Source organism: Odontesthes bonariensis, chromosome 1 (genome assembly GCF_027942865.1).
Source record: "Odontesthes bonariensis isolate fOdoBon6 chromosome 1, fOdoBon6.hap1, whole genome shotgun sequence".
Taxonomy (NCBI): Eukaryota; Metazoa; Chordata; class Actinopteri; order Atheriniformes; family Atherinopsidae; genus Odontesthes; species Odontesthes bonariensis.
Genome location: NC_134506.1, coordinates 8,186,740 through 8,200,040, shown reverse-complemented (window position 1 = coordinate 8,200,040; position 13,301 = coordinate 8,186,740). Strand labels below are relative to the sequence as shown.

The 13,301-nt window shown below is 39.8% G+C and overlaps 1 protein-coding gene across 4 annotated transcripts in view; it reads right to left on the bottom strand.

The window, feature by feature from the left end:
• znf536 (zinc finger protein 536) overlaps positions 1–13,301 on the bottom strand; it is a 203,555-nt gene that overhangs the window by 31,023 nt on the left and 159,231 nt on the right. For all 4 annotated transcript variants that reach the window (XM_075469018.1, XM_075469139.1, XM_075469076.1 and 1 more), the window contains one exon: positions 9,897–11,618. In XM_075469018.1, the coding sequence (XP_075325133.1) occupies positions 9,897–11,618 (1,722 nt within the window). The remainder of the gene's footprint in view (positions 1–9,896; positions 11,619–13,301) is intronic.

Genomic DNA, 13,301 nt, shown 5'->3' with positions numbered 1-13,301 from the left:
TGTGTCATACAAGCTGGATGGATGCCTCTGTCCACTGCAAGCTGCTTGAATGAGGAAGCATATGGGTGTATGAGAGCCTCAGCCCACCTCATGAATATTTTATTCATATTTCCTGTGTGTATCTGAGAGAAAGCAGCAAAAAAAAGGGAGAAAGAATTCTTTTCTCTCTCTTTCACTTGTCATTGCAGAAACTCACAAGGCTTACTTTGTGGCATTCTAATCATAATTGCCAATCCTGAATACAAATCTCTCAGCGCTAAACACATCGAGTGAAACTAAAATGACAAAATGAAGCTCATATAACTGTGTAATCAAAGATACATTCAGGGGGAGAAAGATGAGGGGGAAAAAAGTTCTTCCGTAGCTAGTAAAAGATGAGGATCAGGGGGCAGTTATTAACTTGGTCAAGAACAAAGAGCCCCAGTGTTGGAGGGCAGCTTAATGCTGAGCCAGTTACTGTACCTTTCAAAACTAATATGTAACCATATCTGTTTTAAAAGGACGATTCATATTACTGTGAATGCATGAGAAAAGTTGTTCCCATCTCTGCAACCCAGGAAACTTGAATCCCACTTGTTATAACCCCCCCCTACCCCAACACCACACACACATTCACCCAATTGTAGGCCTGGCCTGTTGTAGAAAGTATCCCATTTAAAAAGATGGGAACATTAAAGTTTTGTTTTGATGTAAAAAAACATCTTCAGCTTTTTTGACAGAACAATGGAGCTTATTGTGCTTTATTGTTACCAAAGCAACTGCAAAGGTCAGTGCGGGTGTGGCTAGACAGACAAGGACAGTACTGACTGAAAATTGGGTTATATGTGATCAACTAAGTTATTAATCAGATTAAAATGGATTCCCTCTGCCTGCTGTTTAACTAGGCAGGAGGGGGTAGAAAAAAAAAGAAAAGAAATAAAGAGAGCGGAGAGGGAAAGAAAGGCAGAATAAATAGGCCAGTGTTTACACATTCAAGAGCAAAGAAAGTCATTGTTTTCAAGGCTGAAGTCATTGTCACAGATGAGTCTCGATAAGGACCAGCTCTGTGAAACATCCTCCACCATGTAACCAGACTGTCTAAAAGCATGTGCCCTTGCCACGGATGCCCCCTAGTCTCATCCAGGTAACCTCTCTAATCCTGATTAAATCACTGTAATTAGAATAAGCAGTGTTCCTCCACCCCCATATTTCCCTAATAAAACAATACAGCAGTTTAAATCCGGTTGCTGGGATTTGCAACGCAACAATACAGTTTATATCCATCTCTGCTGAGGAATTAAGTGCATTTTCTAACTGCTAATATTATAATGTTGCTGGCTTATTTGTCTCGATGCTCGCTATTCTTATTCTTATTCCCCCTGCGGTTTGTGCTCTGGATCTCTCACAACTTTGTTTATTTGAGTTTTATTTATTTGTTTCTTAAAGCTTTTTGATGTTTAAATCAAACATGTTTTTAGTGAGTGGTTGGATCATTCTTCGCTACAGGAAGTAACAGAAGTTATTTGTCGTTAATTGCCACAGAGCTTTTCAAACCCAGCAACTTGCTGCCTATGTGTCTATACCTGTGTTTATTTGTTGCTTTTATCAGCCTTACTGCATGCCTTATTGATGTGGAATAACAGAGGAAATAAAAGTTGACATAGTTTCTTCAATTTTTTTGTTTTACCCCCACAACTGCCTGTTTTCCTCTCCTGCCTTGCTCTCTGTTGTTTTTTTTTACATATCTGTGTTTTCCTTGAAGTTACTGCAACATTGTCTCATTATGTGTCAACTAGCTGTGTAAGTGTAGTTATTATGCCTGTGTGCCTTTGCCTGGCGGTACTGTTCTCTCACTCTCTCTCACTCTCTGTGCTGTCTCTCTCTGTTTCTTTCTCAGAGGATGAGGAGCTTTATGAGTACAACTCCACTGAGGCATCCTCTTCACATCTCCAGGGTGCCTGGGGAAGGGAACGTTGCATTCTTAAGAGGAGCAACTCAAACTAAACAAAGTCTACAGAAGTCAGGGAAGAAAAGAAACAAACAGCAAACTAACGAGATGGGAAGCAGAGATCATGTCAAATATATTGGGTTAGAAGGCCAATTTATAACCCATTGTCTTGTGTTTTGCAATATCGAATGCTATGTGCACTAGCGTTGCAAGTGCACAGGGGATAGGGCATACAGACTTGCATATGTACATTAAAGCACATGATTTGCACAGGAACACACTAAAGCAAATACACACACATTTATGTATAAGTATACCCTATGAATGTAATCTTCATTTCACTCCAACTTCGCAGCTCCCATGCTGTCTTGACTCCTGCTTTCCCATCCTATTTCTAATTAATAGAATAACTGTCATGTAACTTTGCAGTTATCCACAATTTGTCTCCATTTCCTTATCATGTGCAACTTAATACAGTCTTTCATCACTCTCCTGTACTTTTAGGATGTGCAATGTGGTCAATATTGGTACTAATGAAGATGACATAGAAAAAGTAACATAGGAGGATTACAAAGCTTTTTCAGAAAGGGCCTTTCAGCAGGCCAATGATATATGAAGAATTAGTGAGCGGGAAATAGCTTTAGAGCTATCACATCTGCGAAGGAGAAAAGATAAGAAGAGAGAGTGAGCAACAGGTACAATCTTTACTGCTTGACAGCAGCTATTACGTTTGATTGCTCTTTGAAAACTACACTATTTGCACTTTTGGGTGACAAGGTGATAATGCACCTCTGCACAAGTTAAACTGGTAATATCGTTGCACATGGGAAACAGCACCTCGCCTTCACCAGTCGTCAAAGCTGTCATTCCGGCATGGTAGAGGCACACAATGAGAGCCTGGGGAAGTGTATCACCAACAGTCGTCTTCTTCTTCTCAGTTAAAGAGAGACAGACAGGCCTCCAGATGGCTTAATCACTGGAGGAGCTTGTGCCCTCAAGCAACAAGGAAAGAAAGAAACCCAGAGAGTGAGAGATAAAGAAAAGCAGGGATCCTGGAGTGTGGGAAAGTAAAATGCACAGATCTAAGAAACAGGAAGGGGTGCTAGTGGACATGCTTTGGTCTAAACACAGAAACATCAGTGATTACTATGCTGTCACTCAGATATTGGTCAAACTTTAGTTGAAGGTTAAAACAGGTTGAGCTGTTTACAAGATGCTTCCAACTGAATTTGTCTTAGCTAAACTAGCCAACCAAACAGTATGCTTGGGTGAATTTTAATACAAGTTCCATATACAATACAATAGCAGTGACGTTTCTGGGGGGAAAAATAAATAAATAAATATATATATATAAACTATCAACTATATACTATTTATGCTATATATAAACTTATAGCTTGGCTTACACAGATTTTTTTCCCGCTACATCACAGTTTTAACTGTTGAATAGCATTGTTTGTCATTGGCTATCCCTATGCAATGATTTGATCTGATTGAGATACCAATGACATCATGCATGCCCACACAACTCAGCTATTACTCAAAACAGTAGAGCCCTCAGTTATACACAATTCAATTAAAACTAGCAAATTATTGCAAAAACAGAATAACAATATCTAGGGGAGGAATAACCTACTGTATAGACATCAAATCTATCTGTGAACATGTTTATTTTTATCACTGTCTATGGCAATCGACAGTCCAGTCTCACAAGAAAATATGTAATAATGTTGGTAAAATAGATAATGCATGCAAAATAGTGAGATGGCTACATATGTGTAGGGTGTTGTGTAATGGAGCATCGACGTAATATTACACTGAAGTGTGAATATTAAAATGTGTGAGAAATAATCCTGGATATTTTTTCTATAATCAAGTATTCATTAACATCTAAATTTTAGCTACATTTGTGATTGAGAGTGAAATAATAAAGTGAAAGGCCTGTTAAAAAACGTGTTGGATTGAAATCCATTCAGTGCTAAACCAGATTTAGAAAGACTAATCCATGCATTTGTCTCCAGCAGGTTAGACTACTGTAACGGCCTGCTCACTGGGCTCTCTAAATGGGCTGTAAGACAGCTGCAGTACATCCAGAATGCTGCTGCTCGAGTCCTGACTAGAACCAGGAAATACGACCATATTAGTCCAGTGCTCAGGTCTCTGCACTGGCTTCCTGTTGCTCAGAGAATAGACTTTAAAACAGCTCTGCTTGTGTACAAGTCTCTTCATGGTCAAGCGCCAAAGTACATCTCTGACATGTTAGAGCCATATGAACCAACTCGGGCTCTGAGAACCTCAGGGAGGGGTCTCCTGCTGGTGCCCAGAGTCAGGACTAAACAAGGTGAGGCTGCGTTTCAGTTTTATGCTCCTAAAATCTGGAACAGTCTTCCAGAAGATGTGAGACAGGCCTCAACTCTGACAATGTTTAAATCCAGGCTGAAAACAGTTCTATTTAGCTGTGCATATGACACCTGAAAGTATTTTATCTGCACTCTTTGCTTTTAATTAATGATTCTTTTTTATGTTTTTTGGAATGATTTCATTTGCCTTCTTGTGATCTTATGTAGCTGTAAAGCACTTTAATTGCCTTGTGTACAAATTGTGCTCTACAAATAAACTTGCCTTGCCTTACTGTATTGTAAGAAAGGTAGAAACCGAAAGTCATTCTCCATCCCTCTGCCTTCTTTTGAGAGAGCAAATCAACAGTGAGTAATGCAGTAAAATGGTGTAGGTGATTGACATCATCATGTACGCTGTCTATACAACAGCTCTCTATACAACCAAAGAGAAATGAGAGTACAAGACGGAACAATGGTAAAATGTTTGAGCATCTGTTGTGAAACTACAACATTTGGTGCTGTAGAAAAAAAAATAGCTAATGTACGATCTACCGAGATCAATCTGGAATTGACTCACATTTGAGGGCAGGCTCAAGTGACATTTCAAAGTTTTCTTCATTCTTCATCTAAAGAAGTGGCAGCTTGGATTGACCACCTTCCACCTGTTGCTCCCCTCTCATTAGCTACTTTCACATATGTACCTTTTAAGTCGGAACCGATGTGCCTTTGTTGCCCATCATGTCACGTGGGAAGGTACAGAGGCAGAATGACAATGAAAGTTATTCCACCGCTGGTATGCATCTGAGCCGGCAAGGTAGGTAGTAATAGAGGCAAAACTGCCTCGCCTCTAGTGTACTTACACACATTATGTCTGCATCATGGAACGAGACTCTCTCACTAATGATGCTGTCCTCACTCAGCTGATTCCACAATGCGAGCTTCATGTGTGAAACACACAGGAAAACAGGACTCATTTGCTTCTGGTTTGCAAGTTTTGAAATTGGAGGAACAGCAGTAGGTTAACCAAGGAGTGTTTTTTTGTGCCAATAAGGTGAAACGCATGTGTGAAAGAGGCTTTAGTCATTCTCTTTCCCTCAAACACACGCAAAACATGCCACGGGGAGGGCTCAAGGTCGCTTTCCTTGCTGCTGTCAATAATCTGCATTACAAGCTAAAGCTTACTTGAATACAATTAGTTTATAAAAATACAGTTGTGTTAACAAAAAAATAGATACAACAAGATGGAGGAGCTGTACAGGTCAACTGGTTCCTCAATGCAGCCATGCTGCATGTCTGCCCTGACTCTCTCTACCCCCTTTCCTGTCCACACAATGTTGAATAAAGGCCACTTGTGCCCTTAAAAAGAAAAAAAATAAGATATAGCTTGATGAAATAGATTTTTAGAATTAGAACTGTCACAGTTATGTTTGAGGTATCTTGTAACAGGGGCTGCAGATGAGGGTGGATGATTGATTAAGGGATACTTTTGTGTCTGATTGAATATCAAAACACCTTGATCCATGCAGCAATAACAGCCAATTTTAGTTTTTCTATTTTCTTATACTACTTTCCAGCTTAAGTAGATCTAGTAGTGTGGGATCATTTCATCCCTACCTTTCTTCCACTTGAAATGTAGAAAATGAAAATTACTCCAGTAATGCCAACAATGATCCACTACATCTGTGCTTCACAGTGAACCACCATCCTACCATATGCCTTAAATTACCTTCGGCGCTTTACAAAGCCCGTTACATAAACACACACATGCACACACAGCCACGCAGACACAACCACACATATATATTACATTGCATTCAATAGCAATTGGGAACTTAGAATTTTTGGTCCCTTTAGGGGAAAAATAAAATAAAAAGTAACAAGGAGTCAGATTTCAGTTATGTTTAATGATGTTAGTAACACAGGGAAGGTTTATGATCCCTGACTTCTTAACAGCAGGCATAAAACCTTCCCTACGAGAGATCGGCTTTGGCTGGGTTTTCCTGCCTTTCTGACCACACGAAGAAGACACAACATTGACTAGCACATGTGCTGTCAACAGTCAACATTTCGCATCTTTTTCTGCAGCTCCCATTGTCAGATTATAGCAATGAGTTGTGAAAATGACCTAAATAATGTTTATCTTGTATATAAAAATATCATGTGGGATTTTATCTTTATTATTATCCTAATAAAGTCAAACTCGACTGTTCTTATTCACTGACTTTTGTTGGAGACGGCATGGAATATGTTTTATCTAAATTTCTTTAATATATTTCCCCTTACTACTGTTATTGTGATTGTTAAAGACTTTTAAGTGTAATCTAAAGTGTTTAAAGGAGATGACTCTCTCAGAGCATTTTTATCAGCAACACAAACAAACCGTAACACTTATTAGGAGAACAATGAAACGCAATATGAGAGTACTTGTAAAGTGGGAGTGATGGGTCTAATTGAGAATATACAGGGTCTCCCTCTCTTCTTTCTCTTGCCTACTTCTCAAATTGTAAGAGGTGCTCAACTATGAGCTCTGCCATTTTCTTCTCTAAAATCCTCCACATGTCCTCTCGAGCTTGTCAATCTCAACCTTCTGAAGTTCTACTCCACACTCAGTGTATTAAATGAACAAGGGGGTGGAGGTAATGTAAGTAATACGATGTGAGGAGCAATGTTCGCAAGCAGTCTTGACATGTTCAGCACTGTTTGAATATGTAATACTTCATGTTTGATAATGCATGGCTATAGATAGGTCTGCGCTGCAGCCAAGTATTGATTGTGTTAAGCACATCTACAGTATGGCAAATGGTGTGGGTTCATATCAATCATTACAGTATACTGTACTTCAGTAACCAGATACCTTTTCTGATTGGCATCAGGGCCACTGCTGTTGTTAATGACATTTATTTTTAAATCCAATTCCTGGGTCAGTTTCGTGAGGTGTGGTTAAAAACTGCAGACATGTCAATGTGTGTTAGTATTTTCTATATTTACATATCTGTTGTATGTCAGAGGACAAGTAGATTCATGTGCATTGTACCCTTTTTAGTTTCCTCTGGGCATACTAATGAAGAGACGGTCACAACAGACGTGCAATGCGTGCCCTACAACAGTTCCCGCAGATTCAGGGGAGAATTTCGATATTAATGATTTATGCTCTATTTGCATACAAACCTAATGCAAACCCACTCCAGATAATCACATTTTGCCAGGTCTGAAGTGAGTTTTATGGTCGTCTACACTACCCCCACCTTCTCCAACCAGCATAAAACCATGGAATGTGTGCCTCTTACTGTTCAAGCTGCTGGTGACCCTCAAACACAAGGGGTTTACAAGTGGAAACATGAAGAAGGACAGTAAAAGCGCATTTTACTGAAACAAGTGCACCTATTTTTTCTCATATAGTTACACAATAGTAGCATATAAATCAGAACTGACAGGAACAGTCACAATAGTTGTACAATACTAACAGTATTATGATTTTTGTACTCAACTCTAGTACAGTTTTTAGGAACCATGTCCCTATAATGATTTTGTTCAATACATCAACTTCACCACGTATAATCTATTTGTGGAAAAAAGCCTTATGAGATCAACTTTCAAAAATATCATGATGTTGTATGAGCATTCAAGATAAATAACTTCAATGCAGAATGAATTTGGTTATTATGGATTAAGATCAAAGCAACCCGTAGCTGTTGCCACCATCTGATTTTTATTTTATTTTTTCACATTATTCTTTAGACAACCTAAACAAATTATGTCTGGCACGAAGCATGAATAAGAGAGAATGGAATAGAATGCTTGAAGCTAGTATTGCACAAGCAGCTCATCGATTATTATAAACAACTATAGTATTAGTAAATAGAACACCACAGGCTTGTATTACTTATATTAGAAGGGCAGAGGACAGGTTTAACAGTCAGAGGAGATGTGACTGTAAGTGTTCGCACATCAGTATTAAAAAAGCACAGTTTTTTGTTTTAGAATAATAACTACAACTGACAGAAACAGATATGTGGAGAAGATGATCCCCAAGGTTGCTTCCTGATCAAATCTGATGAGTCACTTTGTGTCCTCTTGTCTTGTCTCTCTCTTGTCATCTCTCTCTCTCTCTTTCCCCTTTCTTAATTTTTAGTGTTATAAAACCCTGCCTTTCATATATGGCAAACCACTCTAGAATGTTTCTTTCAAACCACCATTCCGTCATTAACCGTAGCTCTTTAACACATGTGAATATATAAAACTTTTGAGATCAGTAGCAGCTAAGCTTTTATATAAGATTGTTGTACTATCTGAAAGTAAATGATTGGAACACTACAAAAAGACAGCTGTCACCTGACGTAGGTGTGGAGTTTGGCAAGAAAGATCTCTTTGTAAGTAAGCACACCTGTGACAGCATGTTTTGATTTTACTTATGTTACCAAAAAAATGTCATATTCATCAATGCTATCTCCAGTTTTATCCAAAGATTTGCCAGGAGATTAGATACATAACGGCCTGTGTTGTACTTACAATGAATGGGTGACTCAGACTAATGCATGTAAGAAAGACCTTTGTTCAACAGAGAAAGCCTTTTCTATAAAGGTCACGCATTCCTAGTTGCAAAGGGAACTGTCCAAATAGCTTGCCTTTATGAGCCAGGCTTTAGTATGAAACAATATGCAAATATGTAGGATATTTTTACACCAAGGCTTAATTTTTCTTGTTAAATATACTGCATTTGATTATTTTCTGGATGAGGGTCTGTAAAGATAGGTATTGCATTTAGGGTCCATTGGTTCCATATTTTTTGTTGTCTAAACAATAGAAAAAAAATATTCATGACTCAGTCGAATCCATTGAATATTCACGCCAAAAAAATATGTAACTGGCTCTCAAGTACCACTATTAGAGCTAATTCGGGATTATTTCTCTCCATTGGTATATATAAATCACTTATTCAAAAGCTAAGCATTAACACTCGGTTTTATTTTCTTTCTACATTGACACATAGCAAATAGTAACCACTCGTAAAAAAGCAAAAGAGCATTGTAAAAAAAGAAAGGGAAATAAACTTCCTTCTTCAGTCTCAAGGAGCAGCTATAATCTTAGTAGAATCATGAAAGTTGACAGTTCATTTTTCACAGGGTCATAGATCGACGAGTCTTATAAAGTAATGGGCTTTTGGGAGCCAGCTTTATGAGAGCTAAGATAGTTAAGAGACATGTGGAGGAGATGGCAGAAGGAACTGAGGTCCTGCTCTGACTCATCCAGGGTTATTCCCCTCATGCTGTGGAGCAGGAGGTAGGCACTGCACTCCAAGTTATATAAATGTGTAATAAAGATTAATCTGTTGCTAGTCGCCAGTCTGATAGCTTCTAAACTTGCTTAAAATAAGGCTGAAATCACTTCAGAGCCAATCTTGAGACATTTAATGAGTGTCTGGGATTCCTTTGTGGGTGTCAAGCAAAAAACGAAAAAAAAAAAAAGTTTGTCTTGTGTGTTAGGTTGATGTGTATGTCGTGGTGGCAAAATTGAATCTGTTTCAGTTTGTGTCTTATATGTGTGTAGCTTTCTCTTGATGGTGTTGTGTGTGAATATATGTCTGTGTTCTTTACAACAGTTAAGTGCTAGTAGGAATTCAACACACTCACCAGGTACATCAGACCTATTCATGCCCCCTGAGGTTGCGCTTCCACCTCCCAGGCCGTTGAATGCAGACAGGTTGTCATTGCTGTAGGCTCTGAGGACAGACAGCATGTTTATCTGCTTCTCTAGGTGGGTCTGCTGCTCAGCCTTCAACAGTCCTGGTGGACCTCCAGGAGAAAGGAGGCCCAAGCCCTGCTGCCAGGCCTTCTCAAGTGGCAACATTTGGTTCTGGGGCTGGGGAACCAGTGAAAGTGGTGTCATTGTGGAGGAGGATGCTATCAAACCACCTCCACACTTTGGGGGAAGAGAGGAGTCATCATGGAGCTGTTTAGGATAGGTATGGATGTGGTCTGAAGCTAAACTTCCCTCTTCTTCTATGTTCATGTCTATATGCTCTTCTTCGTCTCTCTCCTCCTCTTCTTCAGCCACTCTCCCCACATCGTCCTCTTCGTCAGCATGATTCTGCAGTTGTTGTCTCTTGGGGGTGGTTGAAGGGGTTTCACTGGCACTGTGCTCCCCAGTCTTTGCAACCTCTTCATCTGATCCAATGTGGTCAACTTCAGCATCTCCACATGAGCCTCTCTCACCAATCTGGTCATCTCCAGCTGAAGATGTTCCTCCAAAAGCCTGGCCAGGTAGTTCTGGACTCTGCTCAGTCTGGCCGGTATGTCCTTGAATGCCCTGACTCGTTCTTGGAGATTCATCATACAAGCCACCAAACCTCCTGTAGAAGTCACTCTGGAAGGGGTTGTATGGCTGGTCCATGTGGTCTCCATCTCTGTCATGAGCCAAACCCGCAGTCTTGGTATTGGAGGAGTGAATGGCAGAGGTGGTGGGAGAGCCCTCTTGATTAAATTCTTTGCTTGTATCAGAATGCTGCATTTGGGCCTTACCAAGGTGATTGGTCTGCAGGTGCAGAGCCATGAGCTCCAATGAGGAAGTAGAGAAGGAGCAGAAAAGGCAGCCATGCCAAACCACATTATCATGAATGGTGACTGAGGAGCCAGGGAGAGATCCGGATGCTGACTCAGGCCGGACTGATACAGACAGATCAAGTGGCTCATACTGGGACCCAGGTTTACCAGGCTCCGAATTCTGTTTAGCTTCAGCCTTATCAGCTCTGTCCTGGTCGTTTAAGGTTGCACGTTTTGCTTTTGGTTCACCATTATCTTGGTAGCGCTGGGCTGGAAGCTGGATTGGACTCTGTTTATCCTTCTTCATAGAGCTGAGGACAAAGTTGTCCATGAAAGCCTGAAGAGAACCTTGAAAGTGGACTCCATTTCCCATCATACTTTGGTAAGCCCTGCTTAGATCGGAGAAGCTGGCGGCACTATCTGTTGCTGTTGAGACTATGGGTGGGCCATCTGCAGTTTTCATGTTCTCAGCTGAAGAGGCAGAGTCAAAACGACGGTCCCCACGATCTCGGTCATGTGAAGACAGCATGCCAGCTGATGCCCACTGATGTGGTAGCAATGGACCTGCTCTGAAGTCTAGGTTGGGAGGCATACCCTTGAAAACATTACGGAGGACATCTGGTCGGGCAAAGATGCCACCGCTTGTCTTTCCATGTTCCTCTTTATGATCAGAAGAAGTGTTGTGACCAGAGGATGGGACTGATGTAGTTGAGCCATTTTGACGTTCACGATGATGACGCTCCAGGTGGTACTTCAGACTGGCAGACTGGGTGCCTGCATAGTCACAATGAGGGCATCGGTAGGGTTTCTCTCCTGAGAAGCCAAGAAAAAGACACAAAAAGAAAGGGAAGACAATGAAAACAATGAATAATTAACCTGCTTATTATATTAAATGGATATCAAAATCTATTTATTGGAGGAGGGAATGTGGACCCTAGGGTCATGTAACCTCCCTGAACAAAGAAAAATTAGGTCAAAGGAGCTAAGAAAAAAAAGGAAAAAAAAAGAGCGAAATATGCATATCATTAACTAATATTGGTTGCCATTAAAAAATATATAAAAAATTGTGTTTTTTAATTTCCGACAAATATTGCTTCGGAAAGTAATTCAAATAGAATTAAGGCAGAAATAATAAGGCACACAATAAAATAAACCCAAACATGAGGGATAATGAACAAGAACATGCTTCAACCAACAATTCCATGTCGTTTCTTTCCCAGTCATCAACTCAGCTCCACTTGATGCGTGGACGTGTGTGTGTGGGTGTGTGTGCACTGCAACGGGAGTAGGGGTGTGGAGTAGGCATCTGAATATGGGTCGATCTAGCTCCGCCAAGTGAGCCATCACTCATATCAACACCATAAAACATTTCACCATATGGTGCTTTCAGTCCACTACAAGAGATAATATTTTCAGCTGACAACAAAACTGTCTTGATTCTATCTGTTGGGCTGAGGACTGAGGGCTGCATGTTTCTCCATATCTATGAGAGAATGTGTATGTCTTTACTGTGGGGTCATAATGCCTGTGTTCTGGCTTTGTTTGCTGTCAGGCCTGTGCCTTGGCAATAGGAAAGCAATTTCTCGGACGTTCCCTATTTGCAGTTTATCTTGAGAAGTATAAATCAGTCACAATGCAATATAACTATGACCACCGTCACACAGCAGTGAACTGAGTCCAAAATAGGAACAGTTCACTGTAATACTTAATGATAATGATAATAAAAATACTACTACTACTAATAATAATAATAATAATAATAAGCACACAGCAAATGTGTACCACATGTTTCAGTGAAGCCCTGTGATGAAGAACAATATGATTCATGACAGTAAAGTGATTTATATTACCGTAAAGGATGGGTGATACTGTTGTGTAACATCTACATATATTTATTTATGCTTCACATCCATATTCATGTATATTCTTGATGATGGTATAACACCAGCATTATTCTGCCAGAAATGGGTCTGCCATTGGAATGATACTTATGTTGAAATAGAACACATCCTGCTAGCAATTATAATAGGCTTGGAGTCTGAGCCAGATTTGGATTCATTAAACAATGAACCGAGAGAAAAAATGCTAAGCTTGATTTTTTTTTAAAACATACACATATAAAAAGTTCCTGGAGTGGAATTTCTGTTAAAGGCAAAACATTGGCTGTTTGTGAAGACAGTAAAGATTGATGGAATAAGAAATAAAAGAGGATTGCATGGTCATAGTATTTATATGCACATTCTATATATTCAAAATGTGCCAATAAAATGTTTAGATAATACACATGGAAACCCTTTTATAGAAGGAAAAAAGGCATTGTTACGCAAGGCTGGTTTGAATGATTTAAGTCGGGCTGTGTAGTAAATCATGGATATAATTAGCAAATGGCATACTGCTCAAGTAATTTATCATTATTTAGAGGGCACCATTCCAGAAAAAGACTCTGCAATCTGCAGACCTACTGCAGAGTTCTCAAATAAAGGGCCACAAACACCA